Genomic DNA, 27,333 nt, shown 5'->3' with positions numbered 1-27,333 from the left:
TCTCGTCTCTCTGTATCTCTCTCTCTCTGTATCTCTCTCTCTGTGTCTCTCTCTGTGTGTCTCTCTCTCTTCCTCCCCCCTCTCTTCCTCTCCTCTTTGTCTCTGTCTGTCATCTCTCTCTGTTTCTCATCTCTCTGTATCTGTGTGTGTGTGTGTGTGTCTCACTCTGTGTGTGTGTCTCTCTCTGGCTCTCTCATATCTCTCTGTCTCTCACTCTCTGTGTCTCTCTCTGTGTGTGTCTGTCTCTCTGTGTGTGTGTCTGTCTGTCTCTCTCTGTGTGTCTCTCTCTGGCTCTCTCCATCTCTCTGTCTCTCTCTCTGTCCTTCTCATATCTGTGTGTGTGTCTCTCTCTGTCTCTCTCTCTCTGTCTTTCTCATATCTCTCTCTCTGTCTCTCTCTCACATCTCTCTGTCTCTCTGTGTGTGTGTTTCTCTCTCTGTCTTTCTCATATCTCTCTGTCTCTCTCACACATCTTTCTCTGTCTCTCTCTCTCATCTCTCTCTCTCTCTGTCTTTCTCATATATCTCTCTCTCTGTCTGTCTCTCTCCGTCTCTCTCTCTCATCTCTGTCTCTCTGTGTGTGTCTTTCTCTCTCTCTCTCTCTCTCTCTCTCTCTCTCTCTCTCTCTCTCTGGTCTCTCTCTCTCTCTTGTTCTGGCTGCTCAAGCCAACGATTGCCAAGATAAAGAGAGTCTGGCACATTTATCCCCCGGATTGTTCATGCCGGGCCAAGAGGATTAAATAATACTACCACAAGGGCAGAGTGATCATTTTAACCATCAATCATGTCGCTGGTGGGCCATTTGGCAGCAGGCTGGCTGCAAGCAAAGGAAGCTAGGAACACCAAGAGGGGCAGGCAGTTGCCAGCCATCCAGAGTTCCCGAGGGCACTGCCAGCCCATGGCAGGCAGACCCAATTCGGGGGGAGGGAGGGGTGCCTCAGGAGCCCAGCTTTCTTTAAGCAGAAGAGCGGCTGATTTGCTCCTTTTTGCTTGTTTTCCCAGGCCGTAACCCGTTCCTCGTTTTAAGGGGGAAGTTTGTCTGTTCGGTTCTTCTAACAATTTTATGAAAAAAAAAAAAAAGACTTGGGGGAGCTGCCTGCCACTTCTTCCTTCTTCCAATTCCTCCTTTTGTCTGAAATTTTGTTGCTGGAACTGGGTCTGTCTAGTTTAATGAAAAGAAGGACTAGGGGAGACATTACAGCAGTCTTCCAATATCTCAGGGGCTGCCCCAAAGAAGAGGGAGTCAAGCTATTCCCCAAAGCACCTGAAGGCAGGACAAGAAGCAACGGGTGGAAACTAATCAAGGAGAGAAGCAACCTAGAACTAAGGAGAAATTTCCTGACAGTGGAACAACTTGCCACAAGAACAACTTGCAAAAATGCCTCTCCCGCCGTGGTGCAGGAGGCCAAGTCAGCCACGCCCATCATGCCCAGGCCCACCCAGCAACCAGGCAGCGAATCCTTTGCTAAAATTTTTGAAGGCCCCCCCACCCCTGCCTTACTTTAGCTGCTACTGACATCCCGGTGGGGGAATGGGCCCCAAACGTTTCCGGGTGATTCCAGGAAGCTTTGCCGGAGAAAAAAAATGGCAAAAGAGAGTCCAAAGATCGGGATGGACTATGTGGGTGGAAATTGGCTCTTTTATTAAGCCACCCCTTCACTCACCCCAAATTCGACCTCATTGTTTTAACTTTTCAATGCCCTCTTGGCATTTATGTTCCAGTCTCTGAAAGCTTTCTGGGAAGGCAACTTTGTAATCTCTCTCTCTCTCTCTCTCCCTCTCTCTCTCTCTCTCTCTCTCTCTCTGTCTCTGTCTTTCTCTCTGTCTTTCTCATATTTCTCTCTCTCTGTCTCTGTCTCTCTCTCATTTCTGTCTGTCTGTCTCTCATCTCTGTCTGTCTGTCTGTCTCTGTCTGTCTGTCTGTTTCTCTCTCTCTCCTCTCTCTCTCCCTCTCTCTCTCTCTCTGTGTCTTTCTCTATGTCTTTCTCATATTTCTCTCTCTTTGTCTGTCTCTGTCTCTCTCTCTCATCTCTGTCTGTCTGTCTGTCTCTCATCTCTCTCTGTGTCTGTCTGTCTGTCTCTCTCCTCTCTCTCTCTCTCTCTTTCTCTGTCTTTCTCATATCTCCCTCTCTCTCTCTCTCTCATATCTGTCTGTCTGTCTGTCTCTCATCTCTCTGTCTCTGTCTGTCTGTCTGTCTGTCTGTCTCTCTCTCTCTCTCTCTCTCCTCTCTCTCTCTCCCTCTCCAGGAGAAACTGGAGTAGGTCTTATTCAAGGGGGGGCCCTGGCGTTAGTTATTTGCATATTGTGGGTGAACCAGACAAATGACGCTCGAGAATCGCTCGTGAAATTCTCATTTCACGGATAGCAATTTGGGGTCCCGGGGGGGGGGGGGGGAACAGTAGAGTCTTGAACCGGTGCCAGCGAAATCTGCTTGGCTGCAGGGCGTGCCTGATGGATCTGAACATTGACACTAATTATTCAATTACCGTGGAATGTGCTTAGCCCTCCGCTAGGAGTGACTCGGGTCCCCCCCTCTTGGCTCACTGCGCAGACAGCTGTGGTTCCGCCAACATCTGCCTGGGGCAACAGAGGCAGAGGAACTTCTGGGGATCTCTTGCAATTGCCCCCCCCCCCCGGTGGCCTTTTCGTTTATAAAAGGGGAGGGGGGGATGGTGTCTGAAGGGGCTATCAAGAGTGATGGCTAACCTTTTTGTTGCCGCGTGCCGAAATGCAATGAGCGCACGGCACGACCCCCCGCCCTGTGTATCCGACTCCCCTGTGCATGCACATGTGACGCACACACACCGTACTCCCCCTCCCGCCGCGCGTGCAACCCCCCCAACGCCCCATTTTGGGCCTAGTAGGTCTCCCTACAGCCTCCTGGGACCAAAAACAAGCTGCGGTGAGGGGGGGGGCGGATGCTGCTCCCCTGCATTCTCCCCCTGCTCCCCCATGCATGCGCGCACAACCCATAGGTTCGCCATCATGGGACTATCAGAATCCAGGAGTTACCTGGACTGTATGTTTAGCAATGTCTCAAGTGAGAAAGATGGCGGGAACTCTCCTGAAAATGCGAAGGAGGGACAGGGATTTTTTCCAATCTCCTGTAGCGGACACGAAACTTCCTGGCTAATCAAATGTAGGTTTTAAGATGACATTTGCACCCAAGATAGCAACAGCAATAGCCCTTAGACTTATATACCACTTCATAGTGCTTTACAGCCCTCTCTAAGTGGTTTACAGAGTCAGCCTTACCCTCAACAATCTGGGTCCTCGTTTTACCCACCTCAGAAGGACGGAAGGCTGAGTCAACCGGAAGCTGGTCAGGATCGAACTCTTGGCTGTGGTCAGAGACAGCCTGCAATACGCACTGGGGCCACCAGGAAAGAGAATGAGAAAGGAAGGAGGGAGGGAGGGAGGGAGGGAGGGAGGGAGGGAAGGAAGGAAGGAAGGAAGGAAGGAAGGAAGGAAGGAAGGAAGGAAGGAAGGAAGGAGGGAAGGAAGGAGTAGCAATAGCACTTAGACTTATATACCGCTTCACAATGTTTTACAGCCCTCTCTAAGCAGTTTACAGAGTCGCCTTTGGCCCCCAACAATTTGGGTCCTCATTTTACCCACCTAAGAAGGATGGAAGGCTGAGTCAACCTTCAGCCTTGGTGAGATATTTGGAGAGCTGCCAGGCCGATATCTGCAAAACTTGGCAAGGAGTCTCGGAGAGTCATGAATCAATTAAGCGAACTAATTGCCTCCTGCAAACTCCACTCCCCTGTCGCTCCTCTTTTATTCCCTCTGGGAGGGGCCATTCATCTTCCACTTGTGGCCTTACTCCCAAGTTGACCCCTGTCCTTTAGCTGTTCCTTCCTCTGGCCACTTTGCGCACGCACACACTGGGAACAGACTCCAGCTGTTCTTCTGCCTCACTGATGTCTGACTCTGAAGGCAGCTGATAACTGTCAGACAGCCCTGGCCCTCTCTCTGCCTCCGATATAGAGCCCTCATCAGACCCTTCCCCAGACTCCAGGACTGGCCCTGGTTCTTCCCCAACCTCCTTACTCTCCGAATCTGCTGCCAGCTCCACTCGCTGCCGGCTGGCCACAAGAGAAGCCTTCTTTAAAGCAGAACCCTGGCCTAGCCTGGGGTTAGCTTAAAGGATATCATCTCCCCCATCCTGTCCATTAGTAAATGAAGTAGCAATAAATCAATTGTTGGACTACAGCGGCACAGTTCTTCACGAGATGAGTTATCCTTCCCTCCCCTTGGATAGAAAGCCAGCCGACCGGCCTGGATAATGATCTTTTAAGATGGATGGGTACCAATTTCCTGGATCTTGGGGAATCCTGTCTAGCAGGGCCAATGAAAGACCCAGAGACCTTAGCAAATGCAAGAGACATTATGTGCGTTTTCAGAGCTCCAGCAAATTGATTGGGAGCCAAATATGGTAGACGTTGAGAAAAATGTTTGGCTGTGGCCGGCTAATATATTTAGCTGTGCAGGTAGCATCCTTTTCATGGAGTGATGCGATGGCCTAGTCTTGGAGCTCTCACCTCCCCAATCAGAAAGCTGTGAGTTCAATCCTAGGTAGAGGCAGATATTTCTCTCTCTGGGCACCATGAGAATATATCTGCTGAAGAAAAACTCTGCTCTGCTGACAGGAAGGGCATCTGGCCATGAAAATACTCTGCTAGCTCCATTCAGTTACCCAGACTCCACCCCGCAAGGGATTATGGGAGTCATTAAATGAAGATGGCGATGGCATCCTTTTCATCTACGTTTAATGTCTCATGGTTGAATCTTATCTTTTCATTGGTTGGATTCTTCAATGCACTGTATCTTTCGACGGCTTAATCAGAATTGCATTACTGCCTAACGAAGCACATATATCGTTTGCTCCTTTCTTTTCCCGGTCTGTGGGCCAGTTGTCTATTGTGCTCAAGTCTTGGTGTTCCCTAGCGGTATTTTATTTTTTTGAAGAGCACTGGTACAAATTGCTGTTTGTTAAATGGATGCAGCCACTTCTGTATGTCGTTGCTGGCTTTTAACTCCCATTCTTCTTTCTGATTTGCCTGATTTGCCATCTTAACGTTTTCATCTTTGATCCTTTTTAATTCCCATGGAGTTGCAAATCTTTTTTTTTAAGGATTGGGGGGGGGGGAATCTGCAGGCTATAAATTTCATGACCCCCCCTCCTCCAGTGATGGATTGCTCCTATCCTTTCTACTGGTACGTTGCTCGTTGTACGTTCGTGCACATGTGGGCTGTGCGTTGTCCACATGCCTGACGTGCGCTGCGCATGTGTGCGCACTCCACCGTCCCTGTGACACCCAGCTGCTCGTTGGAGGTTGTGCGCAATTGGCCCAGTTGCTTAAAAAACAGGTATGGAACGCGGGTGGGTGGGTGGTCAAATGAGCCACCGTACTGGTACGGTGGCCGCTGCTCTTGACTACTACCGGCACTGCCGTACCGGGCCGTACTACCCGGAACCCACCGCTGCCCTCCTCCCTCTGTGTAAATTTTGTTTCTTGGATTTCAGATCCAGAATTGGGAACTGGCAGGGTCATAAGGCAAGAAAGCCTAACCCTAACCCTAACCCTAACCCTCTCTCTGCCAGCCTGCCTGCTAGACACCCCTGGGCTGAAGGATCTCCGTGTCACCTTTTTACTCTTCCTTCCTTTAGATGCTAGGATCCCCAGACCCGCGCATCACAGATCCACGCAAGACATGGATTTCATTTGTACACCGTCCAGTTGAAGGCAGCAACTCCAAAAAGAAATGCAAAGGGAAAGATAAAAAAGTAGGTTCTTTCTGGAAGCTTTTGCTAGCTGGTAATGATAATGCTGACGAAGGTGATTTTTTCCCCCCACTCTCTTTTAAACGACCCCATAATACCCTTGAATGGAGCTAGCAGAGTGTTTACTGGCCCGATGCCCTTCCTGTCACCAGAGCGGGGTTTTGTTCAGCAGATACATTCTCATTGTGTCCAGAGAGAGAAATATCTGACTCTGCCTAGGATTGAACTCACAGCCTCCTGATTGTGAGGCAACAGCTCCACCTCTAGGCCACTGCGTCACTCTAATGCTGACAAAGATGAGGATGCGTTAAAATGTTGCAGGGTGGGGTGGTGGTCTTGGGACTTTTTAATTAGCCAGATGACCGATTGTTAGCTATCCGTGTTTTCCTTGAAAATAATACCGGGTCTTATATTAATTTTTGTTCCAAAGGACACATTAGGGCTTATTTTCCAGTTAGGTCTTATTTTCGGGGAAATACAGTACTCAAATGCCTCCATCTAGCTGGTGATCTTAACTGGGGCTTTTGGGGTGGGTAGCAATAGCAATAGTACTTAGACTTACACATACTGCTTCATAGTGCTTTTACAGCCCTCTCTAAATGGTTGACAGAGTCAGTCTCATGCTAGGGCTTACTTTCTGGTTTGGTCTTATTTTTGGAGGGGGAAACCAGAGGTGGTATTCAGCAGGCTCTGACCAGTTCTGGAGAACCGGTAGCGGGAATTTTGAGTAGTTTAGAAAACCGGTAAATACCACCTCTGACTGGCCCTGCCCCCATTGCCTCCTGAGTCCCAGCTGATCAGGAGGAAATGGGGATTTTACAGTATCCTTCCCCTGGGGGTGGGGAGGAAATGGGGATTTTACAGTATCCTTCCCCTGGGGGTGGGAAGGGAATGGGGATTTTACAGTATCCTTCCCCTGGAGTGGGCAGGGAATGGGGATTTTGCAGTATCCTTCCCCTGGAATGTGGAGGGAATGGGGATTTTACAGTATCCTTCTCCTGGAGTGGGGAGGGAATGGGGATTTTGCAGAAGCCTTCCCCTGGAGTGGGGAGGGAATGGGGATTTTGCAGAAGCCTTCCCCTGGAGTGGGGAGGGAATGGGGATTTTACAGTATTTTTCGCCTGGAGTGGGCAGGGAATGAGGATTTTACAGTATCCTTCCCCTGGGGGTGGGGAGGAAATGGGGATTTTACAGTATCCTTCCCCTGGGGGTGGGAAGGGAATGGGGATTTTACAGTATCCTTCCCCTGGAGTGGGCAGGGAATGGGGATTTTACAGTATCCTTCCCCTGGAGTGGGCAGGGAATGGGGATTTTACAGTATCCTTCCCCTGGAGGTGGGAAGGGAATGGGGATTTTACAGTATCCTTCCCCTGGGGGTGGGAAGGGAATGGGGATTTTACAGTATCCTTCCCCTGGAGTGGGCAGGGAATGGGGATTTTGCAGTATCCTTCCCCTGGAGTGGGCAGGGAATGGGGATTTTACAGTATCCTTCCCCTGGAGTGGGCAGGGAATGGGGATTTTACAGTATCCTTCCCCTGGAGTGGGCAGGGAATGGGGATTTTACAGTATCCTTCCCCTGGAGTGGGCAGGGAATGGGGATTTTACAGTATCCTTCCCCTGGAGTGGGCAGGGAATGGGGATTTTACAGTATCCTTCCCCTGGGGGTGGGGAGGAAATGGGGATTTTACAGTATCCTTCCCCTGGGGGTGGGAAGGGAATGGGGATTTTACAGTATCCTTCCCCTGGAGTGGGCAGGGAATGGGGATTTTGCAGTATCCTTCCCCTGGAATGTGGAGGGAATGGGGATTTTACAGTATCCTTCCCCTGGAATGTGGAGGGAATGGGGATTTTACAGTATCCTTCCCCTGGGGGTGGGAAGGGAATGGGGATTTTGCAGTATCCTTCCCCTGGAGTGGGCAGGGAATGGGGATTTTGCAGTATCCTTCCCCTGGAATGTGGAGGGAATGGGGATTTTACAGTATCCTTCCCCTGGGGGTGGGAAGGGAATGGGGATTTTACAGTATCCTTCTCCTGGGGGTGGGAAGGGAATGGGGATTTTGCAGTATCCTTCCCCTGGAGTGGGCAGGGAATGGGGATTTTGCAGAAGCCTTCCCCTGGAGTAGGGAGAGAATGGGGATTTTACAGTATCCTTCTCCTGGAGTGGGGAGGGAATGGGGATTTTGCAGTATCCTTCCCCTGCCATGCCCACCAAGCCACGCCCACCAAGCCATGCCATGCCCATCAAGCCACACCCACAGAACTAGTAGTAAAAAGTTTTGAATCCCACCACTGGTGGAAACGGTATCTGCAGAAAATGGTGCAGTGCTGAATGATTGCCCTTAATGGGACCCTGCATTGCATGCTTGTGCTCCTTCTCAAATTTTCCTTGCTTTTCATGGGTTCTTGAATTGCCCCTTTCGGACCCACACGGAGATGCATGCACACAAGGGGAGAAGGTTTTTCGGCCTCTCCTGCGGTCATTACTCAGGAGACGCTGATCTGATTCCTAAGCGACATCTCCAGTTTGAATCTGGTCTGTGGCAGATCTGAGAAGTCTCCTTTTTCTTCAAACAGCTGTTGGTTCCTTTGCTCCCTGCCTTTTCTCTCCTTTTTCTCAGCCACGACTTCAATCTGTCTCCTTTTGAGAAAATCCCCCACGTTCAGAGGTGCTTCCTTCCCAATAACGTATACAATTCGAGGGATGCCGTTTTGCTTAAGACAAACCCATTTTCTCCCAAATGGGCGTTATTCTCTAAAACGGGTGTTATTCTCACCGTTGCATACGTATCAGTCTCCTTAAAAAAACACTTTACACTGACTGGGGGCATCCTAAAGATGATATCAACAAAAATAGCATGGATGCGGTCACCAAGGATCCAATTTGATTTTACTCAGATCGAGGGAAAATATGTTCAGAATGGACGCTTTTTGATGGAAAAAGGGGTGGGTTTTTTTTTTTTTTTGTATGCACCGTTATTTTTCTTCTGAACGTCTAAACAAAGCTGGTCAAGTTTACACTTTTCTTTTTTTCCCCTCCATTGGCCTCATCTTTCCCAGGATAGATAGATGATAGATAGATGATTGATAGATAGATAGATAGATAGATAGATAGATAGATAGATAGATAGATGATAGATAGATAGATAGATGATAGATAGATAGATAGATAGATAGATAGATAGATAGATGATAGATAGATGATAGATAGATATTAATGGGAATCCTTGGTGCTCTCTGAGCTTCCTTGTTTTCTTGCAGACGTTTAATTACCCTAACTAGGCAATATCATCAGTGCCCTGAGTAACTAACTAGGTAACATGATCAACCCTAAGCTACAAATATTCTGATAGATAGATAGATAGATAGATAGATAGATAGATAGATAGATAGAGTGATGGGATTCAACCGGTTCGCACCACTTCGGCCAAACCAGTTGTTAAATTGCTGGCTGGCCCCGCCCCACCCCTTTCAGAAGTCCACACGCACCCCGTATTGACTCCCAGGCAAGTGCAGGGAGGCCTACTAGGCCCAAAACAGGACGCGGGGTGTGTATGCACTCGGCGTAGCTTGTTTTTGCTCCCAGGGTAGTGCAGGAGGCCAAGTGCTGCCAGTCACACGCCCTGGCCACACCCACTATGGCCACGCTATCCAGCCAATCATTAGGGCAGAGAACCGGTTGTTAAATTATTTGAATCCCACCACTGGATAGGTAGGTAGGTAGGTAGGTAGGTAGGTAGGTAGGTAGGTAGGTAGGTAGGTAGGTAGATAGATAGATAGATAGATAGATAGATAGATAGATAGATAGATAGATAGATAGATAGATAGATAGATAGATAGATAGATAGATAGATAGATAGATAGATAGATAGATAGATAGATTAGATAGATAGATAGATAGATAGATAGATAGATAGATAGATAGATAGATAGATAGATGATAGATAGATAGATTAGATAGATTAGATTAGTTGATAGATAGATAGATAGATAGATAGATAGATAGATAGATAGATAGATAGATAGATAGATAGATAGATAGATAGATAGATGATAGATAGATCTGGCTGGCTGATTGATTGACTGATTGATTTTTGGCCAAGTCTGTGCCCAAACAATCCCTGGCATGTTGTCATTTCCCCAGTTGGATATCCTGTACGCCCTGGGGAAAGACTGCAGGAATCAAGCAGTATTGAACCATTTCCTGAAGAATTACTCAGAAGCAGTGAGGATGTGATCTCCAAAGTCTTTGGCCCAGCTGAACAACATCCCTTGATTTCTCCAAATGGGTCCAAATCAAACCATGAATTTGGGACTTGGCTAATGAAACGGCAACTGATCCTTCGGCGTAAGAAAGTTTCTGAACCTCTTCTATTTCTCCCACTTTTTCTCCCCCTAGCGTGGTCTCGCTGGACCTCCGGGGCCCCCAGGTCCTCCAGGGCTCCCTGGCCTTCCTGGAGCTGAAGTTACCCATGAAGTCTTAATGCAGGAATTTAAAGACATGTTAAAAGGTAAAGCAGTTCATTTCCAGCTCTTTGACTTTACTAGTAAGTGAAAGATTGATAGAGGGCAGCAAAGGCGAATCTATGGCATATGTCCCACAGGTGGCATGCGGAGCCATTTTTGAAGGCACGCGAGGCGTTATCCTGTCGGCTGCAGTGTGCATGTGCGCGCTGGCCAGCTGATTTTTGGGCTTGATTTTCAGCCATTTTTCAGGGAAGCCTCCTGAAGTCTCCGGTGTCAACTTGTAATGCGTTTCCATGACTACTATCGTTGACATAGGAAAAGGGAGAGGAATTCCATGCATACCTTTGGCCAGAGTCAGGTCTCATATTCCTACAGCTGGCGTGTGAAACACGCATGTTCATAGCCCGCCGCAGCACCTTGTTGGTGGATGTGATTTATGACACAGACAGAAGGGAGGGGATACAGGAGTAAAGTTCAAACGCAATTAAGCGGAAGTCAGTTTCGGCTCCGCAGAAGAACATGCCAAAATGTTGATCCTAATGAATGGATTTCTTTTGAACTTTGTCTCGAGGTTCGTAAATTAATTAGGTCTCTTTTGGAAACTTCTCATCTGGAGGGAGAAAAACGGCCCAACAGGCAACCCAGAAGTCCATCCCCCAACTTCCGGTTTGCGTGTTGTGCCATTCATCGCCCTCCCCAGGCTTCTAGAAAACCGTGCACGCAAGCGTGGGGCAGCAGGGTGGGGTCACGCATGCATGCGTAGGCATTAAATTATGAGGTTGGGCACGCAAGTGTGCGCAATCGCTTTTGGCACCCAAGGCGAAAAGGGTTCACCATCACTGGTATAGGGTAATTGCATTTGCAATCCTCTTTTCCCCCCAGAAGCTACTGAACGGCGGGCATCTGCAGTTCTCCCAGCCCATCCCAGTGAGAGGCCGGTGATGTTACCGCCTCTGGAGGAGATCTCCTTCTACCGGCGAGTGGAGGAAGCCTTCCATTGCAAGCTCAAGGGGCAAATCATCGTGGACAAGAAAACCTTGATGGAACTCCAGAATTTCCAGATGGTGAGGCCAGGCAGGAGCCCTTATTAGGTGTTTGGGGAATGTCTACAAACACACACACACACACACCACAAGGTGCGATTACAGTGCAAATAGCAATAACAAGAGCACTTAGATGTATGTACCGTTTCACAGTGCTTTACAGCCCTCTCTAAGCGGTTTGCAGAGTCAGCCGATTTCTCCCAACAATCTGGCTCCTCATTTTACCCACCACGGAAGGACGGAAGGCTGAATCAAACTTGAGCCAGTCAGGATCGAACATCTGGCAGTGGGTAGTTAGCCTGCAATGCTGCATTCTAACCACTGGGAAGGAGGGAGGGAGGGAGGGAGGGAAGGAAAAGCCAGTGGCAACCATTTCTATACTTTTTTACTTAGTTATTTAGTTTGTCAAACATGTACAAGATAGCAGGTATAAGTATGAAGATGGACATGAACGCAGAAAATGGGTATGAATAAATGGGGATGGTAGGACAGGGACGGTAGGCACGCTGGGGCGCTTATGCACGCCCGCTTTACGGACCTCTTAGGAATGGGGTGACGTCCACGGTAGACAGTTTAAGGTTGAAGCTGTGGGGATTTGAGGATGTAACAATGGAGTCAAATAGAGCATTCCAGGCGTTGACCACTCTGTTGCCCAAGTCGTATTTTCTGCAATCGAGTTTGGAGCGGTTTATCTTGAGTTTGTATCTATTGTTTGCCCATGTGTTATTGAGGTTGAAGCTGACGTAGTCATTGACAGTAGGACGTTGTAGCAGACAATTTTGTGTACTACGCTTAGGTCAGACCATAGGCGGCGTAGTTCTAGATTGTCCAAGCCCAAAATTTCAAGCCTGAGGGCATAAGGGATTCTGTTGTGAGCAGAGGAGTGGGGGACTCTTCTCGTGAAATACCTCTGGACTCGCTCAATCATATTAATGTCCAATATACAGTGCGGACTCCAGGCAGACGAGCTGTATTTGAAGATTGTTCTGGCAAAGGTTTTGTATTCCCTAGTTAGTGGTACAATATTACCGGAGAAGAAGCTTCGCAAAATGAGGTTAACAACTCTTAATGCCTTTTGCTGTTACAGTGAGCTCTGGGGCTTTAGATCGTTTGAGATGAGTACTCCTAGGTCCTTGACAGAGCGAGGGTCGTCTACGAGGTCGTATCCACCCAACTTGTATTTGGTGCTCTGATTTTTGTTGCCCATGTGTAGGGCAGAGCGTTTGTTGGTTCACATTTGGAGTTGCCAATCGCTTGACCATTCTGACACATAGTCACACTCTTGCCACACAAAAAAACCCTCTACCCGGTCTGAATATCTGTGTGGTGATCAGCAGTTGTGATGGCCCAGATTAGGATTAGTTGGAAAGTCATGGAAACGTATTGAATGTGTTGGCTTGTTCCAACATTGGTTCTCTTTTTGTGCTGGAGTTACATTTCCACACACACACCCTCTTTGTATGAGTTCTTATGAAAGCACAGTTCCTGTGCTTGTAGCAGCTTAGTCTTTAAAAAAAAACCACCAAGAAATGTACGGGAGAGAGGAGATTAAAAGTGTCTCTTTGAGTCCAGGCAGGGTCAAAGTTCCCTCCAAGGATAAGAGTTGGTGCCACTCTAATTGACGTGGAACAAGACATCTTAATAGCCATCAGTGCGCAGGCGAAGGCTGAATTGAGGCAGGCTGTGCTTTTTCTAATTGAGCTTTGGCAGATTCTCAGGCGCCTGCCCTGCCAGCCAGCACTCTTCGTGCCATCTTCAGAGAGGCTCCGCCAGATGGGTTTTGAGCGCATTCCTTACAATGATGTATCCGAGGCATGGCGGTCTGTGGGCCCTGCCAGGCCCGATGACAGAGCCCTTGGCTGGTGGCGATGAAAAGAAAACGAGACCTGTTGTCAAGAGGCTTTCAAAACATTCTTCGCCAGCCACAGCCGCCGCCATCTCTGCCACAGGTCTCCTAATGGGCATTTGATCCTCCGTCAGCGAACAGCGTTTACGAAGTGCAATTATTGTTGCTTTAAAGTAGGTTTTGTCCTAAGCCACTTGGACAACGTCCCTGCCGGGAGAGCAGACGGCTGCCCAAATTTAAGAGAGGGATGACAATCTTAATTCACGCATGTTGATCTTTTAAGGTGCCAAAAAAGAGCCATTCTGGAGCATGCGGAGAGGAATATCGGGAGCCCAACAAGAGTCGAAAGAGGATTTAAAAACAAAATTAAAGTGGAGGGGTTTTATACCTGATGCAGAGCAAGGAGTTAGACTAGATAATTGTTGTGGCCTGCCAGCGGCCAGCAGAACTGGCAGCAGATTCGGAGAGTGAGGAAGTTGGTTTAGGTTTAGGTTTAGGTTTATTTGGATTTATATGTCGCCCTTCTCCAAAGGGACTCAGGGCAGCGTACAACATCAAAAACACACATCACAAAAGTTAAAAAAAGATTAAATCCCCCCCAAGTTGGGGAGGAAGATGGGCCAGTCCTGGAGTCTGGGGAAAGCTCTGAGGAGGGCTCTGTGTCGGAGGCAGAGAGGGGGCCAGGGCTGTATGCCAGTTATCAGCTGCCTTCGGAGTCAGACATCAGTGAGGCAGAAGAACAGCTGGAGCCTGTTCCCAGTGTGTGCATGCACAGAGTTGCCAGATGAAGGGAACAGTTAAAGAACGGGTCGACTTGGGAGTAAGGCCACAGGTGGACGGTGAATGTCCCCTCCCAGAGGGAATAAAAGAGGAGCGAAAGGGGAGTGGAGTTTGCCAGAGGCAATTAGTTCGCTTAATTGGTTCGTGACTCTCCGACACGCCTTGCCAAGTTTTGCAGATATCGGCCTGGCAATTCTCCAAGCCAGATAAGGTCTGTGAGTGTAAATCCTCCCTCGAAAGGCTTTGCTGGATGGGAATGAGCAGAATTCACAGTCAATGAATAAAAGGAGTTTTCGTCGGGACAAGGAGTTTGCTTCAGGCTCTTGGGAAGCCTCGGTCAAAACAATAATCTTCCATATCACTTCAATTCAATTCAATTTCAATTTATTACATTTATAAACCGCTCCCTCTCCCCGAAGGGACTCGGGGCGGTGTACAGTCAAAAGTTAAAATACCATATACATAAAAACATCAAAACCCCGTAAAAACGAATTACATACATAAAAATCTATACAGTAATAATAAAATTAAAACAACATTAAAATCTACCCCAGAAATTTAAAATAACTGCCAGGAGGATTGGAGAATAAAACTATAGTTCAGCTTCCAGCATAGAGTAAACAGCAGCCACCCTGCCATACTGATTTAATACCACTTTAGAATGTTAATGGACTGCTAATACCACTTGTTAATGCCTTGGTAAGATCGCATTTGGAGTATTGCATGCAGCTTTGGTCGCCTTGGTTTAAAAAAAAAGATGCTGAGACTCTAGAAAGAGTGCAGAGAAGAGCAGCAAAGATGATTAGGGGACTGGAGGCTAAAACATAGGAGGGTTGCTGGAATTAGGTTTTATCTAGTTTAATTAAAAGGAGGAGTAAGGATGATGTGATAGCAGTGTTCCAATATTTGAGGGGCTGCCATAAAAAAGAGGAGGTCAACCTATACTCCAAAGCACCTGAGGGCAGAACAAGAAGCAATGGGTGGAAACAATGGGTGGGATAGAAGCAACCTAGAACTAAGAACTAGAACTAAGAAGAAATTTCCTGACAGTGAGAACAGTTAATCAGTGGATCAACTTGCCTCCAGAACTTGTGGGTGCTCCATCAATGGAGATTTTTAAGAACAGATTGGACAACCGTTTGTCTGGAATGATATAAAGTTTCCTGCCTGAGCAGGGGGTTGGACTAGAAGACCTCCAAGGTCCCTTCCAACTGTTATTCTGTGTTTTTCTGATTGTGCTCGGTTGCGAAATATTCAGGTGTAGGAGGATGGGAAAATTGAGATACGAGATTTGAGAAAGTAGAAGGTAGCTGGGAAGAATTCTGAACAGTGAACAGCTTTGCATTCCTTCAAAGCAGCACGGGAGCAGGAATCTTAGCTGGCTTGGAAGTGAAATGCATTAGAATTTGATTAGGGAGGTTTAATAAAACCTTGGAGGAATGCGGTGGCTTAGTGGCTAAGGCTTATCGATCAGAAAGGTCGGTAGTTCAATGGTTCGAATTCCTAGCGCCGCGTAACGGAGTGAGCTCCCATGACTTGTCCCACCTTCCGCCAACCTAGCAGTTCGAAAGCACGTAAAATATTGCAAGTAGAAAAATAGGGACCACTTTTGGTGGGAAGGGAACAGCGTTCCGTGCGCCTTAGGGAGTTGAGTCATGCCGGCCACATGACCACGGAGACGTCTTTGGACAGCGCTGGCTCTTCGGCTTTGAAACGGGGATGAGCACCTCCCCCTAGAGTAAGGAATGACTAGCACATATGTGCGAAGGGAACTTTTACCTTTACCTTTAATACAACCTTTATGGGACATTTTCACCCAGTCTTATAATTGAGGAAAATAAATATTTTATTCCAGCATCATTGTATTCTCCCCTGGGCCACTGATTCCAAACATCAACAAGTCTTTGTCTCTCAGATCTTGTAGCTCGGACATGAGATCAGAGCAGGGGTGAATTCCGGCAGGGACTACTGCTAGTTTGCTTGTGGGCGTGCCATGCATGCGCTTGATTGCGCTGCACGCGCATACGCACTGCAATAAAAATTGCTCTAATCATGTGCAGAAGCAAAAAACAAGATAGTGCCGCTGGGAGAACTGGTTTGTGGGCATGGGTTGCTGCCAGTCCCAACGACCCAGGCCCCCCAAACCACTACCGGTTTGGTCGAACCAGTCCGAACTCCCCACTGGATCAGAGGATGCTGGGGGTTTGAACCTGGGATCAGATTAAGAGCCAAACAGGGATTTTACTGCCGAGCGGCCCCATGGAAAGAATAGCCAAGCATTCTGGGACAGAGGAATCAGCCTAACTAGGATGGCTCTGATCTGTGTCTCAGGTTTTCTTCCTTAGCGCGTGGGAGTTTTTAAAGAGAAATCAGCAACGAGGCGGAACTAAAAGAAAAAGAATTTCATCTTGTCCGTTGCCCAGAATTAAACAAAGGATGGCGACTCCGCGTTGCAATCCAAAAAGGATTCCGCGCTCCAAATGCCACAAGGTGACCGTATGAGCGCTTGGAAGTGGGGGGGTGGGGTGGGTATATTCAGGGCTGGCGCACATAACTATCTCTATGGCTGCATCCCCCTTCCCCAGCTATAATTAAGCCAATTTTGCAATCTTGGGGGCTTAAGGGCTGTGTCAGGGAAACTGGCAGATTGTTCTAACTGGCGAGCAGTTTAACCTATTAGCGCATCGCGATTAATTCCATTCCTTCCCAGAGCGCCGCATTAATTCTCTCTCTTTGTGCGTGTGTTGAGAGAGTGGGAGCGAGAGACGTGAAGAAACAGGAATGTTTTTTCAAGCGGCAATTTACTGGTGCCGGAAAACTGCTTTCTATGTTCAAGTCAGCGGTTTTGAGGGGAATTAAGTCACTGCCTCTGATTTTTTTTTTTTAAATTGGTTTTAATGAAACAGGCAAGAAATTGGAGCTGTCAGAAAGCTTTGCCGTTTCCAGAGAAGAGGGGAGTAAACCTTAGCAGGGATCAAAGAATATGGAGATGAGAGAACCTTAGGTCTAATTTCTTCCTCGTCCACTGTCTAAGCTAGTATTCACACACACACACCCCAAAAAAACTTGGTAAGTTTTGAGATATGAGGATGTCAAACATTCCCCTCCAGAATTCTCCAATAATGGTTGGGAAATTCTGGGAGATGAAGTCCACTCATTGTAAAGTTGCTATAAACCGAGCTTTATAGTATAGTCTTTATTGTCATTGTACAAAATAAATACAGTGAAATTGGTTATACATTTATAACAGCACAGGCAGGGCCGGGCACTACTGCCAATTCGCTTGTGTGCGCACCGCGCGTGCATACACAGTGTAATTAAAATTATTCTGCGCGTGCGTAGAAGCGAAAAACGAAAAAACTATGGCGCCACCCAGGGAATAAGTTCGGGGGCATGGCAGGCCTGGGTTGCTGGAACCGGCAGGCCGTTAAACCCCTATCGCTTCAGCCGAACCAGTCCGAACCGGTAAGAACCCACCGCTAAATACAGGAGCCTTTCATCATGGCCATAATGCACATCTGTCATAATCTTTTGGCAAACGGACATTATACATTGTTTGATTCATACAGGGGGTTTAAGGATTGCAACCATGGGTGGGCTGCAACAGGTTCGCCCGAGTTTGGGAGAACCTGTAGCTAACGTTATGGCCGGTTCAGAGAACCTCCAAATCCCACCCCTGCGAGGCCCGTTTTGGAGCAAGATAAGTGCAGGGCCAACATGGAAGCTCGGGGAGGGAGTGGTAAAGGTTCCCCTCGCACATATGTGCTAGTCATTCCCGACTCTAGGAGGCAGTGCTTATCTCCATTTCAAAGCCGAAGAGCCAGTGCTGACCGGAGACGTCTCCGTGGTCATGTGGCGGCATGACTAATACGGAACGCTGTTCCCTTCCCACCAAAGGTGGTTCCTATTTTTCTACTTACATTTTTTAATGCGCTTTCGAACTGCTAGGTTGGCAGAAACTGGGACAAGTCACGGGAGCTCACTCCGTTACGCGGCGCTAGGGATTCGAACCGCTGAACTGCCGACCTTTCTGAACGAAAAGCTCAGTGTCTTAGCCACTGAGCCGCCCCGCATCCCTTATGCCTTATATCGCTTATTAATTAGGCATCTTATTATGGCGATAATAAGGTGCCTAATTAATAGATTTCCCCTCCCCCCTCCCCCCCAAAAAGTTCAGTAAAGTTCATTTTCTCATTCCCACCCCACCCCCTCCGAATTTGAGCCAAACCCGCATTGCACGAACCAAAACTAACAATAAAACATGCCACGCTTGTTTTATTTTAAGTTAAGTCCGATAATCTTCCCTGCACGCAGCCTGTCTAGGAACGAGTCGCTTGTAGGAGTGCCGCTAAAGCCGCGGCTTTAGGCTTGTTCAATTGCCCCGACGCTCTTTATAAAACAACAAGGAAAAGAAAGACCCCAAGAGTGTTAACCGCTGCAGAAGAAAGCAATTTAGGTTGCTTGAGGGAGGTGTGAAATTGCCTGGAGCACTTTGGGGCTAGTCATCTTTTCTTTAAAAAAAAAAGAATTTTTTTTTTGGGCTCCTTTTGAAATCCCACAGATGTTTTACGGACTTAAAAACAACAACAGGTTTTTGTCCATTTAGCTCTGCTGTTTTTCCTGCAAAGGTTTTGGGGATTTTCCCCCCTTCATCCTTCTTAAATTTGAAATGTTGGAGAATGGAAACTGCAAACTTCTGAACATTAGGACAGGGATGGCAAACCTTTTCGGTACCGAGTGCCCAAACTGGATTATGCCTGCATGTGCCCCAGGAGTGGGTTCTGCCCGGCTTTAATGCTGGTCCACTCACAGGCTGGATGCGTCCAAATGCGGAACTAAAAGACAGCATAGCGGCGGCGGCGAGAAAACCGGTTCGGGTCGTAGCAGGCCTAGGTTCCAGTGACCCAGGCTGTTATACACTACCGGTTCAGCCGAAGCAGGCCGAACCGGTAGGAACCCACTACTGATGCGTACGCCAGAGCATCGGAAACCCAAGGAGCAGCTGGTCGACACGCACATGCCTGGTTTTGGGGCATTTTGGGGGGTGTTTTCAGGCCATTTTGGGTCTGTTTTTCAGGCTGTTTTGGGGGCTGTTATTGGGCTATTTTTTGAGTGTTTCGACCATGGAGATGCCTTCGGACAGCACTGGGTCTTCGGCTTTGAAATGGAGATGAGCACCGCCCCCTAGAGTCGGGAATGAATAAGCACATATGTGCAAGGGGATCCTTTACCTTTACAATTTTCAGGAAGTTTAAAGGCAATTTTTTTGTGGGGGAAAGAAAATTGGAAAGGCTGAGGACAGACATAGTGTATATAAACCTAGCTGATTACATATTATGGAATGGGATATTAAGAAATGAGAATAAAGAATTGGTTGAACAGGTGTGAATAACATTTCCATTCTATTTTTTTCCCCTCCTTTCTCACACAGCCTTTAGCCAAAGGAGCTTTTCTCCGAGGATCCGGATTAAACTTAACAACTGGGAGGTTTACAGCTTCGGTATCTGGCATTTATCAGTTTTCAGCCAACGTCCATGTAGGTGAGTGATAGAATTTATTGAAGGTATGGTTCAAAAGCTGCTTTTTTTTTCTCTTTCCACGGGCGATTTTCTGGTTTAAGAGAATGAATGTCACCCACGCAACCCCAAAATCTATCCCGCCAAAGATCAATGGCCAGAAAACATGAGATGTCTTTTGTTCAAAGAATAGAATAGAATCAACGGAAGAGCTTGTTGTGTAGATTTTGCACTCAAACACACATTCAAAGCTCTTCTGTTGGTTTATCCATTGTTTTCAAACGCTTATAATTATTGGTTTATACCAAGTTTACCACGTCGTACAAAAAACGTTTTGTGGACAACAAAAGGAAGAGTGGCTACATTTGTCCACTGTTTTCCTCTTGAGACAACAGTGAGGAAGTGTATTTGATTCACAGCATGTGCTATTTGTGTGGGAAAGTCAAAGCAACAGCACCTAATTGTTGCCCGAGATGGCCAAGGACACAGGATTTCACGCACTAGCTTAGTTACACAATGCTGTGATGCTGAAGCTACAGGACCTTGGACAGCTCCAAGCATCCAAATTGCTTTAGCCAAGTCTGTTTTGATCCTTTTTGGGCAGTTTCCCCTTTCTCCGACTCTTTCATCTCCCTGCCATCTATATTCCATAACAAAATATTTAACAGGAAAAACAATAATAATAAACATATTATATAAAAGTATAAAAGAAACAAGAGTTATTATTAATAACTAGCTGATAACCCGGCGTTGCCCGGGTTATTTATTTATTAGGGGGAAATGTCCGGAACAAACGTAATTTCTAAGATTGGATTTTCCACCTCACCAAATGGAGTCCCCTTGTGCAGTACTGTGAAGCTGTTACCATGGCAACTCCACTGCACTGTACAGTAGAAGCCGTTTGAAGGCACAACAGGCTGTATTGTAATAGAACACCCCCCCCAAGGGGTGTTAAGGAATGTCTTACCCCCACAGTATTTGTTTCCAGAGAGTAAGTCATCTGTGTACCAAGTTTGGTTGAAATTGCTCGAGGCGTTCCAGAGTTATGCTGGAACACACACACAGAGAGAGAGAGAGACAGAGTGCCATTTTTATATATATGGATAAAAGAAAGAACAAGATTGAAATTCCAAAAATCCCTGTTCGCAAACTGTTATTGTAATCAACTCATAGAACATTCACCAAATCATTCCAAATGTTAACCTTAATTGGTCCCGGATGAAAGATTCATGTTTGTTTCTTAATACAACCTCTTATCAATTCTGATTAATTGAATACAATGAGTCCAATCTCCAAAGCCAATCTATGGATTGGCTTCCATCCATTCTCATCCTTCGGTCCTTCCGAGGTGGGTAAAATGAGGAGCCAGACTGTTGGGGGCAAAAGGCTGACATTTGTAAACTGCTTAGAGAGGGCTGTAAAAGCACTGCGAAGTGGCATATAAGTCTAACGGCTATTACTATTGCTATCTCCCCCCCCCAAAAAAAAAGACAAATAAGATCGTTCCTCAATATTACATTTAACTTCCCACTCTCACTTCAAGCCCCTTAAAAAGACCCATTTGCCACTCATCCACCAGAGAGTTCTCCACTGTTGTAGCTGATAACTTGGCATTGCCCAGGTATTTATTTATAGGGGGAACATTTCCAGACGAAATGTAATTTCTAATGTTGAATATTCCCCCTCACCAAAGGGAGCCTCCTTGTGGAGTACTGTGAAGCTGTTACCATGGCAATTTCACTGCGCTGTACGGAAGAAGCCATTTTACGGCAGTACAGTAGAAGCCATTTGAAGGCACAACAGGCTGTGTCATAACAGAACACCCCCCCCCCCGAAGTGTGTTGGGGTGTCTTACCCCCACAGTACTTGTTTCCAGAGAGTAAGTCATCTGCGTACCAAGTTTGGTTGAAATTGCTCATTAGCCCTGGGAAGTGAAAGGAACATTTGGGTTTGAGTGAGGGGGATAGGTCTTAATTTAAGAGAGGGCCTGCTCCTGATTGCACCTATGGGGTCAGAACTTAGTTTTACTGCTTTTATTAAATTGCTCCAATACAAGGAATTGTGGTAAGAATGTAAAACCGATTGGAAGGCCAATGCTGGAAAATCCATTCCTTTTGCACTGAACGTTTTTGAATGCTTAAAACAGAAATGATTTCTTTCTTTCTTTCTTTCTTTCTTTCTTTCTTTCTTTCTTTCTTTCTTTCTTTCTTTCTTTCTTTCTTTCTTTCTTTCTTTCTTTCTTTCTTTCTTTCTTTCTTTCTCTCCAAGACCACAGTGAATTGAAAAGTAAACTGCAGCTTCGAACAAGAGACAATGTCCGAGTCTTGATCTGCATTGAATCCCTCTGCCACCGATATACGTGAGTGCATCAAATTTCTTGAATTGTGGGTTTGTTTAATCCAGGAACTATGGAGATCTACCACAAATGACTTTTTGGCGTCTTAATTCGGTCCCTCCTGCCTCGTCTTTCTGCAGGAACTGTCTTCCCCACGTGCTGTGAGCTGTTTCTTTATATACGTTTCTATTTTGATAAGCGTCCTCTTCCTCTTGTCCCATCATTCCAATTTATTCCTTTCCTCCAATCCTTTTTCCAATCTCGGTAGCCTCTTAGCAGAATTCATTGGCCTCTTTTGGCTCCATGGCCCATACATGCATGAATGCATCACAAACTTAAAATAGTTTTATATTTTGGGGGTTTTCACTAGCCTCTTTTGGACAACTGTATTTTAGTAAATACTATAGCAGCCATTATCTGGAGGCGGTAAATGTAAAGTTAAAGGTTCCCATCGTACACATATGCTAGTCGTTCCTGACTCTAGGGGGCAGTGCTCATCTCCATTTCCAAGCCGAAGAGCCAGCGCTGTCTGAAGACGTCTCCGTGGTCATGTGGTCGGCATAACTCAATGCCGAAGGCGCACGGAACACTGTTATCTTCCCACCAAAGGTGGTTCCTATTTTTCTACTCGCATTTTTTTTTTAATTAAAAGAGTTTTGTACAAACAAATTTTCCCCCTTTTCACCCCCCCTCCACACAATATAAATCTCATACAAATGCTATACCCCCCCAACCCCCCCGCAAAAATTCACATTCAAATATTATACCAAACACTTTACCCCCTCCCCTCCCCCCATCTTAAAATAGATTACTCATAACCCCTCTCCTCCCAACAAACACTATATAAATTTCTCTTAAATTAATAATAACACATTGATCATTTTCTAAGCTAATTTAACATCTATAACTCTTAATATAAATTTCTCCTAGCCTAACAATGTTTCATTAGTCCCATCTTCTAATTTATTCATACATATATATTGCCCCACCCTCCACCCTAACCCTCCCCCACCTCCCACACAAACCCACCCCCCTGACTTCCGCTGTATACCACTCTAACAATTCCAAACATCCCATATACTATTTACTCTGATCATCTATCGGTCTAAACATTCTTACCTAAAGGCTAGATAATAACTCCTAGTCTGGTATTTATTCTGTATATAATCAATCCATTTTGCCCATTCCTGTGTGTAATCCTCCTGTTTCTGAGCTTTTAAGAAAGCTGAAATTTTTGCCATTTCAGCGAACCCCGCCACCTTCTGAATCCATTGATCAATTGTCGGCAAAAAATCTTTTTTCCAATGTTGCGCAATCAACAACCTAGCTGCTGTAACCATATACAAGGCCAATTTTGTTTCCCCTTTGGTAAAATCCTTAACTATACCCAATAAAAACATTTGTGGAGTGAATTGTATTCTTTTCTTAAATACATTCTGCATAACCCACCATATTTTTATCCAAAAAGCTTTAACCTTGTTACAAGTCCACCATACATGAAAAAAGGTAGCATCTAGACACCCGCATCTCCAACATTTTGGTTGAACATTTGGGTACATGCATGATAATTTTTTAGGATCTAAATACCATCTGTAAAACATTTTATAGAAATTCTCCCTTAAATTCTGTGACTGTGTAAATTTAACATTCTGAACCTATATTTTTTCCCACGTTTCCAACATAACCACTTCACCAAAATTCTGAGCCCATTTAATCATACAATCCTTAACCAATTCACTTTCTGAGTCTCTTTCTAACAGTACATTATATATTCTTTTAACTTGTTTTGGACCAGTCTCTTTTATCTGCTTAATCAGTTCCACTTCTTTATCCATAAAGCTGACCCTGCGATCTTCTTCCCATCTCTTCTGAAGCTGTATGTAATGTAACCAATTTAAAGTAATTCCTTCTTCCAACAGCTGTTCCAAAGTTTTTAACTTCCATTCGCCCCCATCAGCAATAAGCACATCTTTATATAAACAACCCCCGAGTGACTTAATATTCATAATCCCCATGGTGTCTGCAAGATCCAACCAAAGCGGTATTTTATAATCCCAATTGGGCCGGTGCTTCTTCCATATTCTCATCAAGGCACTACGGAGAACATGGTTGTTGAACACTTTATCCACCCTGTCTTCATAAAAAAGATATGCATGCCATCCCAGAACAAGATCATGGCCTTCTATATTGAGCAATTCCATTTTTGTTTTCCCGAACCAATCTGCTACATGCGTTAATACCGCAGCTTCATAATACAATCGAAGGTTTGGGAGTCTGAGGCCGCCTCTTTCACGAGTATCTTGCATAATCTTCATCTTTACTCTCGGTTTTTTCTCCTTCCAAACAAATTTATTTAATGTTGTTTGCCAATTTAACAAGGTTTTATCTGACTTAAGCACCGGAATCATCTGGAATAGAAAGATAAATCTAGGTAGAATGTTCATTTTAATTGCTGAGATCCTTCCAAGCAAAGACAATTGTAACTTTTTCCACGCTTCAAGATCTTTCTGTATCTTTTGCCACAACACTTCATAGTTATTTGAGAAAAGTTTTGTGTTTGATTCTGAAATTTGTATTCCTAAATATTTAACTTTAGAAACTATTTCAAAACCTGCTAAACTTACAAGTCTCTTTCTTTGAGTCTCTGTCATGTTTTTAACCATCATTTTCGTTTTGTTTTGATTTAGTCTAAACCCAGACACCATGCCAAATTCTATTATGATATTTTTCATCTGGATTATTGATTTCAAAGGATATGAAAGGGTAACAACCAGATCATCAGCGAATGCTCTAGTTCTGTATTCCTTTTGCCTGATAGCTATGCCATCTAAGGATTTTGAGTCCCGAATTGCGTTCAACAAGACTTCCAAAGTTAAAATAAATAACAATAGGGATAATGGGCAACCTTGTCTTGTGCCTTTTTGTATCTCGAAAGTTGTTGACAAATTTCCATTAATAATAAGTTGTGCATTTTGTTGCTGATAAATTGCTCCAATCGCCTGCCGCAATCGTGGTCCCATATCCATCTTTTCCAAAGTCTTGGTTAGAAAGTTCCAATTCACTCGATCGAAGGCCTTCTCTGCATCCAAGAAAACCAGCACTGCAGAGATCTGCTTATTCTTATCAAGATAGTCAATTAAATCTATGAGTTGCCTTACATTCTCCTTCATATGTCTGCCTTCAATAAATCCTGCTTGATCATGATGAATAATCTCTTGGATAACCGGCATCAATCTGTTGGCTAGTACCTTAGCAAATATTTTATAATCTGTGTTCAGAAGAGATATCGGCCTGTAATCCTCTGGTTTCTTAGGGCCCTCTTTATCTTTAGGTATCAATGAGATAAAAGCCGCTTTCCATGAGGGAGGTATTTTACCTCCTTGTTGTATATTACAAAATAGTTGTGTAAGATATTCAATCATTTCCAGTTGTAAAGTTTTATAATACATTGCAGTCAAACCATCACAGTCCCTGGAGCCTTAGCTAATTTAAGTTGATTTATAACTAAAGTGATCTCATCAGCGGTTGGCTCCTATTTTTCTACTCGCATTTTTTAATGGCTTTCGAACTGCTAGATTGGCAGAAGCTGAGACAAGTCACGGGAGCTCACTCCGTTACGCAGCGATAGGGATTCGAACTGCTGAACTGCGACCTTTCTGATCGACACGCTCAGTGTCTTAGCCACTGAGCCACCGCGTCCCACTGTCTGGAAGTTACAGACAGGAAAATGAGAGAATGAGGCAGAGACAGTTAAAGATGCTCTTTACAATGAAACTAAAACCTCCTAGTTAAGAATCACAGTTTAATAGTGACACGCACAGTATAGTACTTATCAGCATCTTTAAATCTACTGATCGTTGGTCCACCTGTCTAATTCACCTTGATTGATTTCAAAGGCAAACAATACCAGGCCTCATTAATATTTGGATTGGAGACCATTGGGAAATCCTAAGCTTAAAAGGGAAGGCAGAAAACTTTCTAGAATAGAATAGAATGTAGTATAGACAGAATAAAATAGAATAGAATAGAATAGAATAGAATAGAATAGAATAGAATGTAGGATAGACAGAACAGAACAGAATAGAATACAGAATGGGATGGGATGGGATGGGATAGAATAGAATAGAATAGAATAGAATAGAATAGAATAGAGCAGAGTAATTCCTCTCCAGCAAAGTTCCGGCCAACAGTCTTTCATGAGATTTCACAACTAAAGACCTTTATGGGGCTTTATGGAGAGCTGCCAAGCCGATATCTTCCAAACGCCATGCTGTAGCAGCAATTCCTTGGCAAGAAGTCACGAACAAGTCTTCACACTAATTAAATGAACTAATTGTCTCCTGCAAACTCCACTCCCCTTTGGCTCTTTATTCCCTATGGGAGGGGCCATTCACCATCCACCTGTGCCTTTACTCCTGAGTCGATCCCTTTTCTTTAGCCGTTCCCATCGTCTGGCTACTCTGTGCATACGCACACTGGGAACAGGCTCCTGCTGTTCTTCTGCCCCACTGATCTCCGACTTCAAAGGCAGCTGATAACTGTCAAACGGCGCTGGCCTCATCTCTGCCTCCGACACTGAGCCCTCATCAGAGCCTTCCCCAGACTCCAGGACTGGCCCATGTTCCTCCCCAACCTCCTCACTGTCTGAGTCTGCTACCAGTTCCGCTGGCGGGCCACAACAACTAGGTTTATAGCAATCTGGGGCAGAATCGGCTAAAGAATTTGTGTTGTGAAGGGCAGGAGAGAACAAGGGCTCAGGCAGTGTTTGTAGTGCTCCAATAAGTACCGCAGGTTACCAGGTTCTTTTAATCTGTGAAAATATGGTCAAGCTTGTCAATCTGAGACTCTCCTTCCTATTTGATGTCATCTTAGTGGTTACATCCCGACTGTCTCTTTCTTTTTGCACCTGCCTAGATCTTTGGAGGTGATCGCTGGATTGGAAAGCAACAGTAAAGTTTTTACCGTTTACGTTCACGGATTGCTCCAGCTCCAGGTAAGGATTATGCAACAAATGGCTCAGATGAATTGTGAGTTCCAAGAATTTTGCCCTCCGTCTCTTTCCTGCGTCCAAATGCTGCCAGCCATACGCTCTCCAGGTGTGTCCAGTTGTCCTGTCCAGGGAGTCCAGTTCCAACCAGGGAATTCTAGGAATTTTGCACTAGCTAAAGGCTGGGTGTCCAAAGGGACACCAGGGAGATGGTTATGTTATGTTATGTCAGGGATCTTTTGCGACCAACTGAATTGAGGTGTCATCAGGATTCAGTTAGTTGCTCTGGGAATCCATTTGAGATCGAAGGACTTCTGGAGTTCATCCATTTGATAGCCCAGCTCTGCTCAGCAGACTCCTAGTTTCAAATTGCTTGCATCTCCCTCAAGATTTTACTCATGTTGGTAAACCATGCATGATGTTCTGACCTAGTCTTCCCCCAAAATCATGAGGCAGAGTCCTGGTCCCGATAAAACCCCTTTTATTAAACGAATGTGAATTCCTCTCCTTCATATTCAGCCAAGGCCTGGCAAACAGCCTTTCAAAGGAATAGTTACGACTACAGACCTTATCT

The 27,333-nt window shown here is 45.6% G+C and overlaps 1 protein-coding gene across 2 annotated transcripts in view; it reads left to right on the top strand.

Annotated features, from left to right (window-relative positions):
- C1QTNF12 (C1q and TNF related 12) overlaps positions 1 to 27,333 on the top strand; it is a 41,346-nt gene that overhangs the window by 7,145 nt on the left and 6,868 nt on the right. Inside the window, exons 2-7 of one of the 2 annotated variants that reach the window (XM_081955046.1) lie at positions 5,675 to 5,791; positions 10,185 to 10,296; positions 11,135 to 11,316; positions 19,353 to 19,461; positions 21,706 to 21,796; positions 26,687 to 26,765. In XM_081955046.1, the coding sequence (XP_081811172.1) occupies positions 5,675 to 5,791; positions 10,185 to 10,296; positions 11,135 to 11,316; positions 19,353 to 19,461; positions 21,706 to 21,796; positions 26,687 to 26,765 (690 nt within the window). The remainder of the gene's footprint in view (positions 1 to 5,674; positions 5,792 to 10,184; positions 10,297 to 11,134; positions 11,317 to 19,352; positions 19,462 to 21,705; positions 21,797 to 26,686; positions 26,766 to 27,333) is intronic. The other variant, XM_081955047.1, reaches the window with a different exon arrangement.

This window comes from Natrix helvetica (assembly GCF_964273705.1).
Source record: "Natrix helvetica genome assembly, chromosome: 5".
In the NCBI taxonomy this organism is placed as follows: Eukaryota; Metazoa; Chordata; class Lepidosauria; order Squamata; family Natricidae; genus Natrix; species Natrix helvetica.
Note: the sequence above shows the minus strand (reverse complement) of the source record. Positions and strands in the feature narration are given on the sequence as shown.